General features: G+C 38.5%; 1 protein-coding gene across 4 annotated transcripts in view; it reads right to left on the bottom strand.

Moving 5' to 3' along the window:
- The window catches only part of LOC114065354 (disks large 1 tumor suppressor protein-like), a 166,721-nt gene that overhangs the window by 4,619 nt on the left and 137,690 nt on the right, over window positions 1-24,412 (bottom strand). For 3 of the 4 annotated variants that reach the window (XM_027899201.1, XM_027899200.1, XM_027899202.1), the window contains exon 5: window positions 18,772-18,870. In XM_027899201.1, coding sequence (XP_027755002.1) covers window positions 18,772-18,870 — 99 coding nt within the window. Of the gene's footprint in view, window positions 1-232; window positions 244-17,273; window positions 17,277-18,771; window positions 18,871-24,412 lie in introns of those variants that run through there. The other variant, XM_027899203.1, reaches the window with a different exon arrangement.

Here is a 24,412-nt window from a genome sequence, read left to right as displayed (position 1 = left end):
TCCACATGGCAGTGCAAGATGTAACAATGAGACCTTCAGGCTGATCTTCCTGTAATTTCCCTTACATTTGCTGTGATTCAATTACATTTCAGCCAAGGTCTGGAACCCATCAGAATGAATTGTACAGCAGATTGGGTCAAAGTCCCTGAAGAAAAGTTCAGAATAAATTCTGGTGTCTGCCACCATTACTCTCAGCATTTCACATAAGAGTCAAACTACTATTTAGCTCCTTGAATTGGAGGACTCTTGTAATCATGTGTGTTCCTGAAGCTGGAAGTTATGTCAAGGCAGGGGAAGCTTTCTTCTTTTTATTTTCATTTAAGCCAGATATACCCCAAGCAACCACATTACACCTTTCTCCATGCTGAGAGTAAAGGAGAGGAACCTCTGCAAACACTAATGATTAGACTTCAAGTGATTTTCAGTTGGAAGTCTAATTTAAGAACTATTAGTTCTTTGTTCTTTATCTCCAAAAAGCAAACATTTGTAAAGCAGTGCAATACTACTTTTACAGGTTAAAAAGGAAAAAATGTGGATATCAGTTCCAGCTTTGTATTCTCCAAACCTTAAAACTCTTTATCTTTTTAATTTTCACTTAGACAACTTTAAGAAATATTCAGAAAAACAGCTAGCAAGCAAGAAGCATTGTACCTTTAGATGAAAGTTTAGAAAGCCTTGCTTAAAAGTATTTGAATAAGTCACTGCTATCATGGCAGCAGTATCCTGTGAGTGTGTGTTATCTCCTGTAAGGAAGGCATGAATGCAACAGCAAACGATGTAATCCTATCAAAATAATAAAACTATAAATGAATTCTGATCAAAAGGCTGCATGAAACACTAGTAATTATTTTTTCCTTTAACAATTATATGCTTTCAGTCTTTATTCCAAGGCAAGTTAAAGGCAAGAAAATTAATAATGTGCTTGGCACTGAAAACACTTTTTTGATTGAAAAGCCTGATCTTACAGAGGTAACTACGTATAACTTTGTCAGGAGACTCCTCAAAAAGACTCCTCACATTCTTAAAGAGGATACTTTTGCAAAATGAGAGCTCCAGATCTCGTAGCAGGAGAGACTAATACAGTACAAGTTCTCTTGACATTGAGATTCATACCTAAATTGTCTCAAGGCTCAGAATCCCATGACAGGTGCATATTCAAAGGTCAGAGAGACAGCAGTAACTGGGAACTGATCATAGGTAGCAGTTCTACTGAGATCCCATTTTCCCAGGACAAGGGCTGTGCTGGTCGTTCATCTGGGCTGTAGGGTGACCTGCAGCGTTTGGCATTTCAGAGCTGGATATTTGAATTACAGTGCTGGTAACATGACATTGCACTGATATTGTCTGGGCTAGGACTGATATTGAAATGGGCTAGGACTGAACACTTTCCTCCTACAGCTTTTTGGGAACTTGGATTCTTTTTGAAAATTACAGCTGATTTCTTATTTGAGTGATCACTTTGTACTCTGTAAAAAACAATGCTTTTCATAACTTTCATATCTTTCACCCTCAACTAGTTGAAACATTTTTCACCCTCACGTAGCTGAATTTTTTTTTTCATAGAAGTACTCAGTTTTGTTGGTTTTTTTTAACATCCAAAAGCTCCAACATGTCACATCTAGAGACATCAATTAAAAAAAAATTAACCGAAAGGTCAACAGTACATAAAGTATTCTGCAAGCATAGGCAATACAAGTAAGCACAGGAATAAATATATTGATAAATATTTGCAGGCTGTAGAAGGAAATAATTCCATTTTATTATTACTGCTAACATTTTCCTCAGGAGTTTTGTAAGGATAAAACTGTAGACCCTGCTCCGTCACTACACTGGAAAGTTAAAAATCTTAAAAGTGGTGAAAATCCATCATTCAAAATCATCTTCACACAGCCTTCAAGGGAAGACAGAATCACCTCTAGTTTGTTTTTCATGTTCACTAATATTGGTATGTAAATATATTTTGCCTCACTGTATGGGAGAATACATTCCAATAAAAGTCTTCTCCATCTCAAATGCAAACATTTCTTTATAGCTTATGAATGAGTGATTTCCACAGTCTCGTTTTACTACTTTTCTTTGAGGATACTTGGACTCCTGCACTAAGCTTCACCCTTGAGAGAGCTCCAACGTAGTGACAGACACAGCCATCCAGGCGTAGCCTTTATCACAGCTTAATGAAATCAGAGCCTTCAAAATATGCAATAAGATCTTCAGCTTGCGTAATTTTTATATAAAGAGACCTTGGGATGCAAAAGCATAATTTCAATTCTCATTGCTGAATTCAGAATCAGTGGCAGCTTTTTTTCTGGGTTGACACTTCAAATCCTTTATGAATTGCATACCATTAATACACTCAGGAAGCAATGAAGTGATGACCAAGTCAGATAGAGATGCTAACCTCACATTCAGTTAGAGACAGTCTAGTTTCTTCTCTGGACGAACTGATACATGTAATTTCCAAACCAGTAGGTTTATCAAACATCCAGAAATGCAGACCATACAGGTAACCAGGAGATAGAAAAGCACCAACTTCAGGAAACAAAACTAAAGCTGCAATTTCTTCAGAGTGCACACACAGCATCTGCCTTCCTAGCATGCAACCCTTAAGATAGCTTCTTTCCTACATGCTTTTCTTAGTCAGGTGTTAAAATAACTGACAACTATGAGCTTTGGTTAGAAACATCAGAATAATGCATCTTGGAGATGCATTAACTCAATGCAGAGTAGTAATGCATGAGTGCCCACTGCAATACTGCAGAGGGAAATAGTGCATATTGAATATTGAACCTGAAGGTGAGAGCTTTGTTGTGCTGCACAAGAGAGGTTTCGGGTAACAGAGATGCAGTTGCACATCAGCAAGCTCTGGGTAAGATTTCAAGGAATAATTCCTCTTTTGTGTTATGTGACTTTAGGAGCAAGTACGTATAGCTTATTGCCACTTTCCCATAGGCAGGGAGAGATTTTACACATACAAAATATCAATATCAAGACAAAATTTGGATGGCTAAATATTGCCTAATGTGATTGTGGCTGGAGACACATTCAGAGGCAGATCTCAGCTCTGCAGGAAGATGTAACAAAATTCAGAGAGGATGTTTAGGAATACAAAGATTCAGGTCTCACTGAATTGCAGCACTCTCTAAGATCTGAACTAATATTCTTTCTCAGAGAAGATATTGGTGATCAGAGTCTGAAGAATTCACAGGTAAGATTCCATTTGTATCCACTAGAACAGCCAGGAATATATATATATAAGAAATTGCATACAAGTCCTTGAGCGAGGTCTCCATTAGCAAAAGCGTTGGCTGAAGTTAGAACCAGTGGAACATACTTAGCTACTCCTACACATCCCTGCAAATTATCTTCTCTGATGCTTTGCAGAAAAGAAAATAGTAGATCTCAACTAGAGGCCTCAGAATGAGCAAAATATAATATACTAGGCCATACTCCGATCTAATGCTTCACTCATAAATAACCATAATCCTTTCTCTTTGAATGCACATATCTTCTCATTTGCCAGAAGTCTTGCACCAGGTGAATGGATACAGGGCAACAAAGATGATGAAGGGCCTTGAGGAGCAGCTGAGGTCACTTGGTCTGTTCATCCTGGAGAAAAGGAGTCTGAGGGGAGACCTCATTGCAGTGTACAGCTTCCTTTTGGGAGAAAAAGAAGGGGAAGACACTGATCTCTCCTCTGTGGTGACCGGTGACAGGACCCAAAAAAATTGGTTGAAGTTGTGTCAGGGGAGGTTTTAGGGTGGATACTAGAAACAAGTTCTTCACCCAGATAGCGGTTGGGTACTGGAACAGGCTCCCCAGAGAAGTGGTCACAGCACCAAGCCTGACAGAGTTCAGGAAATATCTGGGTTATACTCTCAGGCACTTGGTGTGACTCTTGGGGATGGTCCTGTGTAGGGCTAGGAGTTGGACTCCATGATCCTTGTGGGTCCCTTCCAACTATTCTGTGATTCTGTGAAATTTGCACAGTAGTATCAAAGAGATTAACACAGAAAAGAAATACATGTTTATGTGGGGGATTACAGCCTCAAGACAGATTTTTTTTCTGCTTTTAGTGGCCTATTGGACACTGCAAAGAACCTATTTGGTCAGCTCCAGCCATGTGAAATGAATAAAAGTGCAGCTGACCTTGCCACTGGGAAATTATCTTCCCACCTTCATCCAGGTCCTCTGAATATCAGAAAAGGGACCTGCTAAGGATGTATAGCTCTGCTATCATTAAGCAGCACTATTATTAACTGAGCCAGGATCAAACTGTCTTGTTTCCTTTTTCTTGCTCAGCACCTTCCACCTTGCCTCATCTCTGCAGCTCGACACTGTTGTGCAGAATCGAGTCCCAGCCTTATCTGCCCGAGCTGTTAATTGAACATTTTCTTTTCTCAGTTTATAGAGCTTTTCATAGATTTATGAAACAAATCACCCTTTTCCTTTCATAGTTAAAACCAATCTCAATAAAGACATCTCCTTAAAATCACCAAATTATAATCTAATGAAAACTATTGAAAATTTCAGTTGCACTAAACAAGGTCAATGCTCTGAAAAAACGAAATGTCACTCAGAAATGGAGATCAAAGTAATTCCCTTCCACTCCTGCTGCTGCCATAGAGACCAAGGGAGGGGGAAGAGGGGGAAGAAGAGATTTAACATACTTAATTCTTCCTGAAATTTATAATTGACTACAAGGGAAAAGGGACTATTACCATATTTCTAAAGAATAAAGGAGAAAAAAAGTTGAGCTTTTGACAAGATATAATTACCAGACATTACATATGCAATGCACATTAGTTTATTCTGTGTAATTTTCTTGAGATTCCCCCCCCAAATGATTTTATTTTTCTAGAAGAGACAGCATGTGTCTCATCAGTTTACATTCATAATGTTTGAAATCCAAACGCTAGAGGCTTACAATAATTGTTCCAAAATTTAACATTGATAAATCAAGATTTGAAATAAATCCTCAGATATGCTCCCCATCTGTCAAACATCCCTGAGTATGTTCTCCAGCTAAGATAAATGGTAATCAATGAAAAGGATCTTCCTACTCTTCTAAGACCGTGCAGTTTAGCCAGCAGCCAACCCATAGTCATCAAAGCTGTCCTGAAGTACCACTTCAGAATAGACTTTACTAAATTATATGTAAATTTTATGGATTCAGCACTATTACACTTTTAAGGTCTGGCAGGAAAATACCACAGTTTGAAGTGCTCATCAGCACCTAATAATGACTATAGAAAAAGATTTTGATTTTAGCTAAATATAAATCTCTGAGGGGAAAATCATTATGTTTCCTTTGTTTTGGGTTTGTTATGGACAGGAAATTCAGCACAAAAAAACTTTTCTACCCAGTTTATGATTCCAAACTCTAACGATTCAAAGCCTGAAGTCTTGGAAAGAAAAAAAAAAAAAAACAACAAATGTTGCCCAGATCTATTAAAAATATGCAAGCACATAAAAATGGAGAGGGGGGTGTTGGTTAGTTTCATATCCAGCTAAATATAAATCAGATCCTCATGCAGTATAGCTCTCTACAGTTCTGCCAGTTTTGGTAATATTATATTAGTGTATAACACCTGAGGGCCTGGTTAATCTCAGTATCTATATCTAGCTTGGTAATTTCCTAATTTTGGAACTGACTCTACAGCATCTCACAAACTGAACCTCAATCTCTAAGTATATACATTTTTATATATATACTTTTTTAAAATATCTATATTGAGGTTTTTTAGATTAATATAATATAACGGGGTGGGGGGAGTAGAACAGTCCTATGACAAAGGAACATAAATAAGTATTTTCAGTATTAGTTATTTGCATTGGTATCAGGCCCCAAATATCAATAATTCAACTTAAACTTCTAGTGGATTCACCGCTGCAAACTGAGACCAACAGCTGGCCCATAGTGTGTGGACTTGCCCTCCACTTCCAGCAGATGAGCTGATCTCATTTACCATTCTGCCCTTCGCAGAGCATCTTAGAGCTGGTTTTGCTGCCACTGTAAATTAGAGAGGCTGAAATAGTGAGGTTACTCCAGTGGTGCCACCTCCACATTTTTCTGTTCTTCAGCCATGTTTTAAAAACATCCTTCAAATTAACTGGGCTGGTTCTGGAAGTCAACTTTGTGGGCTAAATGCTGAATGATGATTTTCCCCCTTACTTAGAGAATCCACAGTACCCTACTGGGACACAAGACCTGCCCCTACCTTTCTGTAGTACAGCACACTATCAGCAGGGATTAATAATGATTTATTTAATGCAGTTTCAAAGTGAAATAGCCAGGCCACAGCACCTCCTCATTCAAGTTCACAGTGATGCTAATGAGGCGAATGAGATCTGAGTTTTGCCTTATCTTCCACGTTGGGACTATGGGGAAAGGAAAACTAAAGCTGACAGATAGACAAGGTGCAAATTTTTTATCTCTTCTCTGCTTTACTCCTAAATTCATGCTGCAAAGTGGGGTGATGAGTGTGTGGAGTGGAAGAGACCTACAGAAAACTCATACCACATCCAGGGTCTAAGCCAGCTATTCGTCCTGTACTTGACCATTGTGGCTTCTTATTTTCCTTGACTATCAAGCATATTACGAGTTCTGATCACACATCTGTTCAGAATTTTGCCTAAAGTGCACAGCAGTGGTGTCCCCTGCTTCACATATATGGCTGGATAAGCAGAAGAAAATAGGATAGACAGATGTTGCTGGCTCCTGGCAACATTGTCAATCAGAATTGTACACATTCAACATTAGTATGGGTTACCAACATAAACAAGCTTACTACTTTGCTCCCCAGTACCATTACAAAATATTTTTTTTCCTTCCAGCTTTATTTCATTATTTTAAACACTTGAATTAAATTCTTAGAAGAGGTTCTGGATAGACAGTCATGAAAGGAGAAAGATTAATTTTCCAAACTACATTAAATTTTAAAAATTAATTAAAAAAAAATAGAAAAAAAAGGCCAAGCTTCTTCACTAGTGGAATGAACTGAGTCTTTCATTAACTCAAAAAAAATCCAAACCAAATTTACAATTTACTGGTTTTCAGTCACGTGAACAATCACATTTTCTATTAATTGTTCCTACACACATCAGTGACATTTCAATTAAATGTAGAACCTCTGTAGTGACCAGGTTTAAATCAGTACAGAGTTAATCAGAAGCAAGCAACAAGAATCTGTAAAAAGGAGCAAATCTTGCAGAATTTTCAAAACTTTGGTGACAGAAATTTATTTTTGTTGCTAAAAAACCAAGTTCAAGCTGGGTGTTCTCCCTGGGTAAGAAGGCCTGTTCTCTGTTTTACAAGCTGGAGGGCACAGTTCTGGGACACAGAAACCCTACTGCTACCAGTGCTCAGTTCTGAGAACTTAGAGTCAGGCACAAATAGCAAGTGGCTTAGGAGTCATGAATAAATTTGGATTATTTAAGTCGTGTTTTTTCTTTGTGTACATATTTTTGCAAGCTCTTCTCAAAACACAGAAGCTTTCAGGTGATAAAATTTGGGATCTTAAGGAAACCTCAAAATACAACTCCCAAACAAAACAAGGGATGACACCACTGGCAACCAACACTGACAGTTCTTACGGGCATTACTAATGTTGAGGATAATAAAACATTAGACTAGATTACACAGGAAATTTTAAAATCTGTGTTATGGGAGAAGATCTTTAGCTAGCCCTGCCATTTGTCCTTCCAGGTTTAAGACCTGATTTTCCACCTCTGAGCTCCCCTTTCTAGCAACTAGGGCCAGAAAGCTCTTGGGGGATTTTTTCCAGGGAAAGCTGATCATCTTTTCTGAGCCACCTAACACCAAGAACTTGGTGTTCCAGTGAAGCAGTCCCTGTTACAGTGAGCAACAGAGAGCTATCTATATTCTTTTTCACCAGTGGCAGCTACCATTGTATTCTTAAGCCTGTAAAAGGCAAAAGGATGGAAGGAAAGCTGACAGCTAAAGGAGAGGACAGCATGTTGCCTTTGAATGCTGGGAGGCACAGTGGAATGTTCTTCCTTCCCAAAATCTCCTGGTGCTCATGCTGGGATGAAGTCTCAACCTAAGTTTTTATTTATACTAAATTCTTCCTAATGATAAAATATTGCTACAAATTAACATGCTTTATGTGACAGTAAAGAAAGAAGCTAAGCTGGGAACAGGATCAATTAAAATAAACCAGGAGACCACAAGAAGTTGTCCTTGACTAATTCAGCACTTCTGTACTCCTGGTTTCAGAAATGCATGGAAACGTGAAGGAAATAGAAAAGAGAGAAAGAGTTTTTACAAAGTAATATCTCAAGTCTATCTTAAATGTATTTTGCACTTTGGCCGAAAAAAAAGTAAGTAGGATTTAAGATTCGGCAAGGTACATCAGAAATTAATTTTATTAGATGACATCTTTTACCACATAGAGTTCAGAGCAGGATCTGTAGGTCCACTGAATCGTCTACAAGGGCATTTTCACTCCCCCGCAACATTTATGTCATTTTCTATAAAGTGAAAATATCAAAAATTCCAGATAATAATAATCTAAATTTAATTATAACCTAAATTCCAGATAATAATAATCTAAATTTAATGATCATGTGTTAAAAATGTCAACTCTTTAAACACTCTTCATATTTTGGAGTTTAAATAGCACTTATCCGTTACTCCCTTTTTATTACTCAAGATCTGAAGAAAAAAACTGATTTATTTACTCCCTCTGACATCAAGATCCACTTTTTCAGGACAGAGAATGGCAATTATTGCACAAATCAAGCAAATGGCTATTTAAATAAGGACAACTGACAGATCTGAGGCCAAAAATGACCATACTGCTGTTCTGTAGAACACATGCTTATCAAAATGAATTTTTTAAAAATCACAATTATTCTGAAAAAGGACTGCTCTTATAATACTGGTGAAAACGGGCATAAATAGAAGCCATAAAAATTTTTGATGGTTTAAAGAAAGTGAGGTTACGCCAATGAAAATAAAGCAAGTAAGAGCAGATTATGGATCAATACAATATAACATTAGTTCAGCTATTAAAATACAGCAACAAGTAAAATGAGCAAATCACCAAATTTATTTGGTTTCAAGCCATTACAATATGAAAGTGTTCTGAAACTAGATTTTTGCTGTTATTCAACTCAATTACATATAATATTATGTTGTTCCCGCTTGCATCCAAATAGCAGGTCACGTGTAATTTGCAATTGCATCTCATTCCTACATCAATGTTTGGCAGCAAAGACTGAATATCTGGAGTTGAATATTTGAGCCTCACTCACTTGCTTGACTTTCAGATCATTTCAGCCACTCAGAGATGGATTCAAGAGACAGAAAAGCTGAAAGGAAAAATATTGTGTGTAAATGGAGTTGGGAGTCCTGCTCAAGGCAGCAGGAGCAGTGAGCTGGCAGTGAATCCTTGTTTGTTATTTCCCAGAAGGCCCTGGGAAAATATTCAGTGGAAACTTACATCACCAAATCATAAAATAAATAAGTGATGTCTCTTGATACATAAAAAAAAAAGAAGTACTGGGACACATTCTTCTCCCAGTTATACCATCTTAAAATTAAACATATTCCCCTGTCCCAAATCCAGTTCCTACACACCTCCTTCCTAAACTCTCTAGGCCAAGGATGGTTGTAATTGCAGGTCCCCACTGCACCACCAAACACCCAGAAGTAGGGCTAATCACAGCTCTTTTTTTCAACCTTCTCCTTATTTTGGATTGGAAAGCAACACCTGGGAGTGTAAATTGGATGTTTAGCATGATCCTGCATCCCAGCTTTGTTCAACAGTGCTGCACCTCCGCTGCTGAGCGCTTTTCATTGGTACCGTGTCAATAGGCACCCACAAGTGCCTCTGCTCTGCTCCAGGGATGGCTGAGGATATAGTCTCAGATCCAGCACAGCTCACAGAAGCCAGAAGGACCCGGAAAGAACAGGAGGTGAATGAGGCCACAGCCTCCTCCTATTTATACTCCTTCTGTGGCCTCATTCACCTCCTGTTCTCTTCCCATATGGGTTTCTTCACCAGCAAGATGGGAATGACAGCTGGCATCTGTTTCCAAGGCTCTACTGTGTTCCCTGCTCTCTGCTGTGGCCATTCACCACCCCTCACTGCTGCCCATGGGTGCCCAAGGTGTGTCTTCCTGCCCATCTCCACGTCACAGACGGGTGTCCCCATTTTGCGTGGCTATGATGCAAAAAATGACAGCAGTGATGACAGCAGTGCTAACCATAGCTTTGCCTTTTAATTTATGCAGCGTTCAGGTGTTCTGGCTAGCCCAGGCATTTTGGAAGCCCTGTGGAAATGATGGAATTCATCAAAAATAAACCAGAACAGGGAGCAGCTGTGCTGAACCCCAAAGTCTAGACCTCCCATGCCAACTGCTCCTTATAAATACTATCACCATGTGCAAAGGCAGTTCCAAACATGTGCTGAGCTGCCTGTTCTGTAGCAACACAAAGGGAGTTCCCTCATCATCTCTCTGTCATTTAATATGAAGTTAGTTTGCTAAGTTTGAGGACATCTCAAAGAATTGTTCAGCTTATCCCTATACCAGATCTTTAGGTCGGGAAGTGTCCTTAACCCTAAGGTCCTTAGCCTGCTGCCGCTGTTGAGGAAAAGGTATTCCTTATATTCATATTTGGAAGGAATTATTTAGAAGGATTGTTTCTAAACAGTCAGGTTAGATCTAACATCAGTATAAGAGTGCTGAATTGGGACCTAGGCATTTTTATTTTTCAGGCCTAGAGAGGTAAAGTAATCCATGATTTTTTCTCCCCAAAAAAGCCACAATAAGCCACAAGAAACTTGCATCTCTCCAATCAGAAACACCATGACTATCTAAACTACATCTGATTGGCCTCTTTAAAATCCTAGGACCCATATAATGCCCCCTTTCTTTATTATTCTTTAGTTTACAGAATAAACTGATAAGCTGAGAATATATGTGCAGTATGCCATGTATTCTGAAAGTGCTCTAGTTGCTAGAGATATTAATAGACACAAGCATAGGCTAAGATAAAATATTAAATCCTTTTCCTTCTGCTTGTAAAAATAAGTAAAAAGCATATCATTTATGAAGTGATATAGAAAAAAACTGCATAATCTACAGATAAAGAGAACAAAATGCTCATGGAAGCAAAGCTTATTCATCACTTTATCTTACAACCTGACACAGTGCATGCTCAATCTATTTAATTACAGGAATAGAAAAATAGCAGAGAAATATGTACACAGAACAGCAATGTTTCCAGTCCTACCTTGGTCGTGACAATGCACAGACAATCCATTCTGTAAATCTCCACAGGAGTGTATGTAAATCATAAAAATAAATCAGCAAGGGTGAGGAAAGGCTTTTGAATAGCATGAACAGAACCGGAGGCTTGAATCTGCACAGCCGGCTTTTCCAAGTGGGGCCCTCATAAGAAACTCGAGTCCTCCTCCACAATGCTAAAGGCAGTCATGATGCTCACAGGGATCAGTAAACCCACTAGAAATCGTCTCAAGCAAAACTTCCAGGTGGCTTATCAGGCTTGATTGCTGCATTGTTCAATCTGTGATCAAAATATGCTGTTGAATGGTATGCAGCCCTCTAAATGGGAAGATGAGAACCACAACAAGCACAAAAGAGCAAAAGCATCACATTTCAGCCCTAGCTCTGGTTTCACAATTCTGATCTGCTGTTTCAGTATACCCATAAGATTTCCCTTGCCAAGTCTCTCTCTCAGCCCCGCGCTCGCTCGCTCTCTCTCTCGCTCTCTCTCAATCTCTCTCCCTCTCGCTCTCTCCTTCCCTGTCTTTTTTTTCCTCCCCCCTTTCACTCGCTCTCTCCCTCCTCTTTTCTACTAACTCGGAGCAAGCACAAGACGCACAACTATCGGGCCCATCTATAACAGTGCTGTCTAAAACAGCCAAATATTCTCTGCCAAAAAAAAAAAAAGCTTTGGGTTGCAAAGGGTTTTATAAGAGCACGATTCCTACAAACACATACTGCTGGAAGTGCATGATTGAAACATTAAGGTGTGTGCGAGAACTCATGCGTCACAGCTACAATCACTCAGCATTACTGGGTCAGATTCGGATTCGGGAAGTGAATATAAATAACAGCTGGATAAGGAGAACTCTATAACAGCAAATAATCAGTCAGGGGAAAGAAACAGGATTTGCATATTTACACATGCACGTGTAGCACGACACTGACACAATTATAGTTTATGCTCCGTGACAAAAACTCCTACATTATATACATCACTCAAAGTTGTGGAGGGGAACCTTTTCTTTCCCCACCTTTGAAAAATACATCAAACTTTTAATTAAAAGAGAAAGCACCTTGAACAAAAGAGCTTAAAAACTCTTAGTTTTCTCCCAAACTTTTCTTGCATCACTGACAGATCCACAGACTTAATTGCTTTTTCTCATGTTCTCTATGTTTTGCTCAGTTTTACAGACTGTTTACCCCCCAAAACCCTACCTTTCTTGCAGTGATGCTGGTGCAGAGCTTGCCTTTCAGGTGTCTTACATGAATCATTTGGAGTTTGAAAGCTTGCTGTCAGCTCTTACAGTCTTCCCTCTCTTCCAGATAGAGGAAGAGAGAGAGAAGTAAGAGGGAGGGAAAGAGACAGAGAAGGAGAAAGATATGTAAAATGAAATCTCTGGCCAAAGAGAGAGGAAAATCAATGCTCCTATTCACTGGAAAAAAAAAAAAATACAGCCAACTGGACTGTTGACAGCAACAAGAGGAAATGTCTAGACACCCATACATTACAATTCACCTTTTCAACACACTGGACAGCACAATCCCCCCTGGGTGCTTTGCTGAGGATCTCTCATTCTCACTCAGAGGTAAAATATGTTTTTAATAAAATAAGCCTTTCCAAGAAAATAAAAGATTATTTAAGAGTCATCTCTCTTTCATAAATTACTCAGGTTATAACCCTAATATTCCTGGGATTGCTGGAGCAGTTAGACACTCGGTAAATGACACATATTATTTTGCCAAAATGAGGTCACTGCTACCAAAGTTACAAAATCCATAGTGAATCAGATATGTGGTCAGAGAGCAATCAACCCTCCCCCAACTATTAAAGTCTTGGTGGATATAATATCTTAAAGAGAAAGTCCCCAGAGCACTTACAACTTAGTCTAAAGCTTTAACTCACTCTGAGCAACCATATGCACACAAAACAACGTGATTTGCATTTACAGGCTGTGCTAGAACCTTCAGGTTTTCTCCCTACTGAGGTGTAATCCAGTAGCCAAACAGTCAGACAAGTTTATTAAGCTATAGATTATATGAAATGGAGAAGTTTCAAACATCCTTGAAGTAAGACCCAACTAACCATCTCCTTAAGAAGAAATTAAACCATTAATAAGGTCTAACCTAAGCCACACTTGTGCTCTAAGCATGGTAAGGTAAAAGGGAATTCAGTCAACTCTAAAATCAGGAGATATTTTAACACTTGCATTGAAAGCATCCAACAGTTTGTTCTCTTCTAATTGGTAGATTCAAGCTGATCTAGTAAAGTGTGAAATATTTCATAAATATAATTACCTAATGACTTGGCTGTAAAATTTCATCTCAGACTTGAAACTGGCATATGGAGATATGTTTTGAAATTGGTCTCTAAGTGCATGATCTGTAAATGCTTCTATTTGCAAGTAACTCTACTCCTGTGAGACAGTCACAGTAAATTCATGATCCTATTTGCAGTTTATATGAAAAACAGAGGGTTTGAACCCTTTGGGGATGTTTACATGAACGTGACTCATCCGGCTCCATCAGTGTACCAAAAAGCTTCCTCCTGGACTTCTCCAGTTTTTTACTGTCACCTCCTTTCTATAAAATACAACAATGTACACTTAACAGGGCAAGAGTTGCACATGTGCTACTCAAGCTTAACACATCACTGAGCAGTATGCTCCCTGAAATATCACCACTTAATTTTTACCCCCCAAATCTCCCATAGCCCCAGACAGAAGACAGCCATGCTTATGGTGACACAGACACCAGCCTCATGCTCCCACAGACTCATTTCGGTTGCCAGGGCTCCTGGTCATAGCTTCTAACACACACTTATCAATGACTGGGAACAGATGACTGTCAATGGGTCTCTAGTGTTTCTCCAGAGGATACAGTTCCTCATTTCCATTAACTACCTATCCTAAACCCCAAAAAGAGTCTGAGCTGTTTAATTTTCTTTCTCCAACCAGATACTTTTTCCATTCATTTTTTTGTCCCCAAGACTAAGATTTTCAAATCCTTGGCACTGCTTTACCCGTCATTAGCAACACCTCTTTCTGCTCTAATTTCTGGAGGTCATATTACTGCTTAGTTCTATTTTTTCCAGCCTTCTTGTTATCTGTACGTATGATCCTGACTGAAGTCTACTATAGAAAGACTTGACCCAAAAACTAAACAAATCAAGGAGCAGCCATCTGGGGTGAAAAACCATGGCTTATAGTTGCTTGCAGTCAATTTAGATGGTAAAAAATAACCTCTGTGATGAGCTCTGACTCTTGGGAAACCTTAATATAGGAAGAATAACAGCTATTTCCCACTATGACACCAGTGGCTCTTGGACCACCATGTGAAAACCACCTACCCAGGTGACTGCTTTCTTTTTCTTTAATTTTACCAAGGTGTCTGTTTTTAAGTCACACAAAGATTAATAACATGAGGTGAGTGGGTAAAATGTGATGGTCTTTATAATGCAGTAGGTGACACTGGACAATTTAATGCTCCTTTCTAGCATTAAAGTCTTCACTGCATCCAGGTAATTCCACTTGGATAACCAAAGCATAGGGTTTAATTAGGCCACTATATTTAGAACCAGAGCTTGCAACATTCAGCTGAATTCAATATTTGTAAAAATAAGCTTCTGTAAAAGCTAAAACCACTAAGAAAGGTTCTCTGATTTTATTCTTTTTTAAATTTTTTACAATGCACCTTTTTTAACATTTCTTAAATTATTTTGAAACCCAAATACTATGGAGCAAAATCTGTAAAGAAAAAATAGGTTCTTTAAAAAAAAAGCAAAACTTCCTTATTTTCTTTTATTCAAACAATAGAAATTAGGAAAATTAAGAGTACTAGTTCTCCAAGTTTTAGAGTAGGCACTAAGATAGAAGACATCTAATCAGATTGCTAACACAGCATTAGTAATGTCAGCATCTTGCAAAATTTAGTCAGTGACTAAATATTTAGAGCTCTATGCACCTACACAGTGAACACATGAACACACACATGCTCTTACAAATATATAGATAGATTTATTTACTCCTAATATATCTTAAATTGCGTACTATGGGGTTCTTGTTGATGGTGTTACACTGCCAGTCATTCGCATGGGGTTATATTTTGTTTCTTGTTGTCAGGTTCTATATTGCATCCAAATAAGCTACCAAAAAATACTTCCTTGATTACGTCTTCCAAGAGCGCAATTGGTGCAGTCGGCAACTTATGTTCTTTGCAGTCAGAGCACATTTATACCACGTGAACCCAGTTCCTGTGCACCACAACTGGTTAGTTAGTAGGTTAACCAGGATACAAGTTATCTGAGTAAATATATGGTAGAAGAAAAAAAAAAAAAAGAGAAAAAAATGACTAATCTTGCATATCCTGGTTATATAGTAAGGAGATGTATTACAGACGAAATGTCAAATAAATTCTTCTTCATCCAGGGAGAGAAGTTAATACAGATTTCGGAAGGAATGAAGTATGCCTTAGTCACTAAGAATTTTAATGTAGTTCCCAGGCTGAACCAGAAGCTCAGGAGCACTGGTGTTAATTTAAAGATCACCAAATTAGCAATTCTAGCCCTCCTGACTGCAGCAGCCCTAACAGCAGCAGCTCTGCAACTGGCCTCAGGCCCAGGAGAATCTCCGACAGAAGCTATAACACAAATCATTCCCTTCACCAGTGCATGGCAAATTTCATTGCTATTTAGCACAATCGATGTTGGAGTCCTGACCAATTTCTCCAGACGGTAGTTTTCCCAATGAAAGAAATAGGCAAATTTTTTTCGTGTAAGGAAGCACAGACCTTGCCACTCAGAAACCTGCAGGTAGATGGCAAAACGGATGGAGAGAGAAGTGATGGGTGGACAGGCAGCTCCATTTCTCCATCACAATGTCTCTGCACCCAGGTGGCCACGGTGGCCCCAGGCTCAACAGACACAGAAAAAAGGTTTTTTTCCGCTTCACAGATGTGGAGGGGATTCCATCTCTTCTTACCTCAAGTACATTCCAAGCCTACCACCCTTTTATGTAGTACATGGGAGTGCACCCCACTTTAGCCAAGCACCACCTACACAAGGAGGAAAAAAATCTACTTCTGTTTTTCTAATAGACAACCCACTAGGCACTTCACTGGCCCAATTTGTTGAGAGCATTATTGTATGGAATACCTGGTCCCTGGCTGCTGTACTGGTGGTGTGTAAAGGCATTTGCCTCCAAGGGTGCTGGGTGGGACAGCAATGTGGTGGCCTTTCTGCCTCTCCAGGAGTCAATGTAAACAGATTAAGTGACAATATAAAGGACATGGGAACATATGTATTCCAAACTCCCAATCAAAGTAGGTTCAGCAGTGAGATCGGACCAGGCTATCCAGGCTGTTATCCAGTTTAATCTTAAAAATCTCCACAGATGGACACAGTGCAACCTCTCCAGTAGTCTCATTGTCACAAACTCACTCTTTAGGGGACCTATGGAAAGAAGGCAGTGAGGCAAGCTGGGAACACAATATGATTCATAGAGTTGTAGGAAACGCACGTTCATCATCACAGGGTCTGGGGCAGAGGACAGGGACAGGTCCCTAGAGCCATTCTAAAGCTCTAAAGAACCCTGGATAAGCCAATCTTCTGAAAGCTCTTCAGTCTTCATTAGTTTAAAACTTATGCCAAATGATTTTTGTATCTATTATTTCCTATACAAAGCCATAATTATTTTCTTATTTGCCACAAATCTCTTACTCAGAATAAAATAGAAATGCTTCAGTTACAAATGCTCTGCTGGCTATATGTGGACTGAGATGCTCTGCAACAGAATCGCAGGGTACTCAAGGACAGTATGTCCTAAGTTCTTCTCAGCTCTCAAGATCAATGATGAATGAAGAGTTCAATCTAATTCTTGAGCACTCTGCTCGAGGAACTAAATCTAACAACCAATTGGTCATCGGCAACTGAAAAGCTCTGGTGAATATGTTTAAACATGTAGCCACTCCTAAATAGCTCTGTGTCACTGTCAAAGGAGTATGCTACTAACACTCAAGCACACTCACTTGAAAAAAAGAAATGAGACAAAATGACTCTTTCAAGTGAACTGACACACTAAACCACAAGTTTCTGGAAATGAAAATAAAACATCTGCTATCTGCTACCCCATGGTACTGCAAACTGAAGAAAATACCACTCACAGCTCTGAATGTTTCAGAGTTTGGCAGTGGAACTGCTTTTCTCTCAGGTACACTTTGTACTGGAGAGTACAAACAGCATGAAAATTTAGTTTGTAGAATTGTTGATGGAGAAACATTCAGTCGAGTAGTTTGCAGTAACTCTAAGTAGGGAAGATAGTGCATGGTTCAGCTGAGCATTCATAATGGAAATTTTGGTGTGAAATTGGGATGAGATCCGCTACATCCAATGATTTCCACAATATCCTCATGGACACAATGTATTTAGGGTATATATCAAGCTTCTGATAAATAATATCTTTCATAAATATAAAGACAAATTTCAATGAGTATACATGTTCTTGTATTTCGAGTTCTAAGTACCACTATGGTTCCATATGGTACCAAAGTTTTTCTCAAAAAATCAGGAACACAACAATACAAGGAACTCAGAAAATCATGCTAGACAATTAGATCTTTAGATTTTGAAAATTTAATGGATAGAGAAACCAACCTAGACCTGGAAACAAATCTTATGGAAAAGCCTTAGATAAGAGGAATAATCTGCAAGTTTCCACTGTTAGAAACATTTGCTGAAGTCTACAAGTTATCACACAAGCACACCAACTCAGTTAATATCTAGCTTTTTTCATGTTTCCACTTTGTTTACTTTAAAAGAAAACTAAAGTTTCTTTCACTTCAAAAAGAAAAAATACACAATGATTTCAAGACTGAAAGTCTACACAATAGTATCTTAGCCCAAGGGAATTGTTCCAGCCAAGTTGTGAACCTATGAAAATAATAGAAATATTATAATGAAACACTTATAACTTCACTGTTACAAGTAGCAAGACAGAGAAGTGTAACATACCCTCTTACCACAGCCATGAAGTTGCACTGTTCAACATAGTTTTATGATAGGTATCATTAAACCGCCCATACAAAAATCATCAGTTTGCTGACATTTATATTCCGCCATACTGACTCCAGACTGAAATGAAACTACAATACACAATGAGAGACTACAAACACCTTGAATAAAATTTACTAACTGTGTAACAACATGGACTTCAATAATAGACTGAAATGAAACCATCTTGAGATCAGCAAATCTGTAGAACCATCACCAATATGAACAACATTTGCACATAAAAATAAAAATTAAATCCTGCCTAGGTAAGCACAAAATGAACAGGGCTAGCAACAGACAGCAATAAATTGCGTCTCTAAGCCTCATTCGGATGTAGTAATGTACATGCAGCCAATAAGCAACAAAAAATAAATCCAGGAGCTCAAATTCAATATGTTCTACACACTTAACCTCCAGCAAAACTTCACTAAAAAGGATTTCATTCTCCATCAGAAAAAAAGAGTGGACAATACCTTTGTCTTCATGTCTACCACATAATTTTCAAAAGTTGCGTTCTCCTTATTGTGTTCACCACATTGTCCAGATGCTTCTGATCCATTGGAAGCTGCAGGCTAGAGAGCAGCAGGGAATAAAAGTCAAATAAAGGAACTGAGATGTGCACTACAATTCTATTCTATTTAAATATAAAGATTAGCATGAACATACAACAGGGTAGCCTAAATTCAGATAAATATCAGGTGGCTTAATACATAAGATTTTCACTTCAACGTTTTGTCATGCAAAACTTTCTGGGTTTAATCTTACAGGCACTCTCATGGAAGTCTGTGAAAGTCTTAATAGGCTAAATCTGCAAGATGACGCTTATCATAATCTCTAGGTGACTTCAGAAGGCACTCAAGGTGCTCTGCAGCTCTCAGCATCAAAACGTAAAGATAAGGAAGGAAATCAGTGCCCTGACAAAAAGACCTGCTGACCGTGATGGGGTTCTCATCTGGAGTAGCTGCAGGAATATATAATAGATCTCCTTACAACAACAACAACGGAATTATCTGGTTTGGGTTTTTTGTTTCTAATTCATTACATTCTCATAGGTGACACATTTTTTTTAAAGAGTTTCGTGCTTGTCTAGAAGCCGTATTTGTCTCTTAATTTCAAATACGGGGTTTTTTTTTGTTATTTTTCCTTCATTTACACAGATTTCAATCTTACATTGCTTACACAATACCCTCATAAAACACAGAGTATTTCTTCAAATAATATCTTTGGCAGAAGATATAGTAAAAGGCTGTATTTGTTTTTTCAATTTTCCTGCTGGAAATCTAATACATTACTGTAGATTTTACATTAAGACAGTAAATATTACAAATGACATCTCTGTTTACAATGCTTTGCCCTGCACAAACGTGCTAGAAGAGTTAGCCTTTGAATGAAACATGATGATTGCCTCTCACTTGGATCACAGAATATTTCTGGGCACTGCAAGAGCACGAACAGGAAATTGGGGCAGATTCAAATAGAGTAGAGTGTCTTGTATCTGTCAGTGCTGAGCATCACAGGCGATCTGAGTGATTTAGACCCATCCTGTTTTAGCCTGTGTAACGGGAGTGCAGTCAATTTTAACACAACAGGCAAGAAATTGTTAGCATTTTAAGTAGACCAACCATTGCCAGCACAACTTAGAAAACAATGAGCCAGTGCCACAGAAACAGCCAAATCACATCCACATGTGCAAATGTTTTCTCCTCTGATCCTAGATTGTTTATTTAGGGCTCTGTCCAGCAAAGACTGAATGCTGGTCCTAATCCAGGCAACTACCTAGACACGTGCTTTTAGCTTCACTGGAACCAATGGTATGAGTCTTGCGCTCCAGTAAAGACTGTGCTTAAAGGTTGGATCAGGCCCAGCAGCTCAGCATTACTTGGGGCTCCATGCATGTCCTCTCTAAGGTTACAGCTTCTCTCACATGCAGAACCATGTATTCCTTTGTCTAGTTTCTAGTCACTGAAAGATGTTGAATATTTCCCATTTGTCATCTGGAAGGGAAGAAGGGATAGCGAGGAAACCAGGCCAAAATTTTGCAGGACAGCAGAGAACTGAACCCAGGTTTTGCCTCTGAGCCTACAGAAAATCCAAGCAACTCCCTAAGTGTTTCTTTCAGGAAGGGAAAACTGGCTTTGCAAGGAGCTAAAATACACCCATAAAAAATTTCATTTCATCTTTTCTTTCCTTGAATACCAGACATAAGTGGTTTCCATTCTTATTATTTACATGCAACACTATAAATTCTGGAAATCAGTACTTTATTATTTTCTCAAATCATCAAGACCTAAAGGATCCTGATCCTAAAGGAGCTCAGCTTCTGCAACTTCTCAAAGGGGTCTGACAAGTTTAAGCAAAACTACATACTCTATAGGAGTATTTATCAAATGAGTGCAGATATAAAATTGGATAAGGAACTTACTCTGTTTACATTTTACATATTTTTCCTCAAATTTTTCACTATTAGCTGACTCCAATATTTTGAAAGAACATAAAACAATGTCATAAGATGCTATGAAATGTTTCCATTGTTTCCTTAGGGAAATGGGTCACAGATTCATTATAAAGAACAGAAAATCAAGGACATTAGGCAAGTTTAAACAGCTCAAGTAAGAGTAATTGTAATAAATCAGGAACATTTCTCTGTTCCAGTGTATTAAGGTTCAATAAGCATTAGCAAAATAATATATGGTTTCCAAACTGAAACAAAGTATATGTTAACAATCCCTCGGAACATGAAGAGATATTTAATTTTGTGTTATGAAATAAATGGGACTGTATAATCCAAGAGGCAAAAAGAATACTTGCTGTGTGTTGTGATAGATTTATTAAAAAACAACAGTCTTGGATCTGAGTCTTTTCTTATTCTTGATTACATACAATCCTCCCTTCAGAGGCCAACTAAAAGCCTACGCCATCTAAAATTATCTGTACACTTTATAGCCAAAAGCTGCCTGCTCGTGCAAAGGAAGTGTTTCAGCAACGCCTCATTACTCCTGAACCATGACCTCAGATGTAGAACTGCCAGCCCCAGTGTGACACTGTACAAATGCAGTGGACAACATGCACCACGTTTGTACATCCTTGTAGGAGGTTCTGGAAATAATGACTTGAAAAGTTTGAAGTAAAACTACTGCCAAAGACTTTTTATCAGACCTCTGTATCTAGAGAGCTAGAAGTTAGAACAACTCTACCTTCCTCTTCACAGAAGAAAACATGATCTTATTCTCTTCAAGTTGGTCAGAGAAACAGGAGATTTTACAAGCAAATGTTGCATGAGCAGATCAAAACTTCATCTGGTAACTTTGCTCACATGGGCAGTAACCATGAACATTGTAGACCACACCGAAAGCAACCGTGTAATTTTGTGTATAATCAACACTAATCTATTTAGTTTATAATTAACAGGTACTATTTAGACTGTAATCTCTTCAGGGCAATGTCTCTTTTATTGTGCAAACTTATAGCATTATTTAAATGTTTATTAATAAAATAGTAAGCATATTATCTACCTTGATAATTTTATCTAATTTTAACAGTGCTCAGCAAAGTTTTTCTGTGCTTATAACAGATCTTTCTGATAACTTATTAGGACATGTACAATCGACACAATCAACCAACAACAAAATTCTTGCTGATTATTTTTTTCCAAAGTACATAGCTCGGAGTTATTAAAGACTTGTCACTGGTTCCACTTCCAGCAGGCAGCATGTTCCAGTTCATGTCTGAGCCAGCATCCAGACAGAAGGAGCATTTGCCCTCACAGGCAATTATGGGGGTTCCAAGAGTTTCTATGGGAGGTCTTCCTATGACAGCCAAGCTATAGAAATGGCAGATGAATTCTGCAGTCTACTGTAAGGCTGCAGAATTAGATTTAGATTAATATATATAGATTTAGATATAAATATATAAATTCATCAAGAGGAGGTCCTTGTAACCATTCACAATAGTTATTATAAGTCTTCTTCTCGGGGTGAGGCTTAACATGGAGAATACAAAAAATATTTAAAAAAAACACCAAGAAACATATAGGCAAATATTATTCTGCTCTTCCACTCTCTAGGATATTGCTTCCAGGATTTTGAATATACTTACACACACACACACACACACCTGAATGGGATATTTTCTAGAAACATGAACCATGGCTAGAAAATGGTGATCAACTTTACAAAAGGACTAGGAGGGCGGGTGAGAGTGCAAGGAGCTACAGCCCATAAGCCAAATAAGTGTGCAACTGCCTCAGGGTTCAGAGACTTAATGCACCTCCTCCTACAGCTATTGGCTTAGGGAATGCTCTCCTGTATGCTTTCAGCAAGAGAAATTCAAAACACAAGCTAATCTGTCTTTTGCCACTTTGTATCACCAATTTTTAGCTCTGCTCCTGTCCCATGAGAGCCTGTCAATAAATGCCTGCTTGCCCCAAGTGATTTACATAAGGAGAGGAAAGGTATAAAAAACCCTCAGTGATCTCTTAACTTTTGGATGCCAATATCTGTCAGGAAATCTATCATCTTGGTAACCAAATGCTCCAAGGAACATATAGTGCTGAGAGATGCTGCTTTTATTTAATTAACTTTTTCTTGAGTAAGCATGTTTGAAAATCATTAGAACATTTAAAAAGCTACATTTCAACATAATATATGCAGGAATTATCCATTTTACAGAACACTAATGTAAATTAATTCATTCTGTAGCTACGCTGGACTAGGAAGCAACCTGAGCTGAACTGAGATGCCCAGCAGGATGCTGCTACTAGCACAGAACAGTGCACACCTCTGCACCAGGTACAGCCAACCTGTTCATGCTCTGTTCAAGCTGTGCGTGAACTAGAACTGGAATCAAGTCAAGTTCATCCGTTACAACATGCCAGCAACAGCAAGGATGCCTTCTGTGCCTCTGATCTGTCCTCCAAGGCCTGCACCTTTCTGTCATATGTAGACAGAGTTGACAGCTCTCCTAAATGTTCTGTGAGCATCACTGGACTACAAAAACAAACAGTTGTTCATCTTGGACAGATTGTGGGAGACAAAGCATCACTATGGGTTTGAAGAGTTTTTCCTGTAATGCTGTGCAAAATCCTACAGACTCTAAGATGTGCTTTGCTCTTTTTGTACCCTGCTAGTTCTATTTATATGCCTCTTATAGTCCTTATTACAGGAAGAAATGTCATTCAACAAATTTTTTGACAGGATATCACTTTCATCGATATCACAGATGACTGAAAACTTGGACAATCCCAGAGCAGGTCATGTTAGAAACTAAAATCATATATATAATCCCACAGAAGTCAGGCAGTTTAATTTGCCTCAGCTGGGCCTAAATTTCAGTCCAGAAATAATATAAAAGAGCTCTCTTTTTGTCCACAAAATCCTATAAAAAAGAAGATGCCTAATTCAGTGTTTCTAAGGTCCTATAGAAAGGCACAATTCCATGCCAAAAGATTTAGATATCAGAAAGGATTTTATTTCCATTTCCATGTTAGGGTTTCTGGTTCATTGATGACATCAAGGTTTGCTCCACATCACATCGCATTAGCTCAGACTTTGCAGCTGTCTTAAGTCAGGGTGATGTTGCAGATCACTAGGAGGTTTCATGGCTAAGCCCTGTAAGAATGTCACCGCACTTTCTTCTGCACCAGTCTTTCCAATATGACCAGTAAATGTGAACAGAGAAAACAAAAACATTTGGGCATGGAATCAACTGTATAAATCACATCACAAGGGTTTTAATTTTTTTTTCTAAGTTATCGTATTTGGAAGTGAGCATAAATATCACAATAATATTTCTTTTGCCCTGGGATTTTTATGATTCCACTTTAGCTAATATGGATTCAACCTTTCAGAAAATTTTATGACAGACTTAAAGACTCTTACAGCTCAAGAACAATTATCTGGCTGTGGGCTTGTGCCTCGGAAAGGTCAGGATCTGATTTAATGCTGCTCCACCCTCCTGAGAGCAAGTCTTGCTCTTAGTGTGTTTCTGGATGTCAGAATGTCACTAGTGAACTTTGCATTTGCTCGTTCCTGGTATAGATTTGACCATCTGACTAAAAGCTGTCATCGAGGCTATCACCTACTGAGTAGCTGCTTTGGCTGGTCTAACACAAAACCT

This window comes from Empidonax traillii, unplaced genomic scaffold (assembly GCF_003031625.1).
Source record: "Empidonax traillii isolate 1590-97213 ecotype Southwest subspecies unplaced genomic scaffold, ASM303162v1 scaffold649:size547179, whole genome shotgun sequence".
NCBI classification, from domain to species: Eukaryota; Metazoa; Chordata; class Aves; order Passeriformes; family Tyrannidae; genus Empidonax; species Empidonax traillii.
This window is presented reverse-complemented; position numbering and strand designations above follow the sequence as displayed.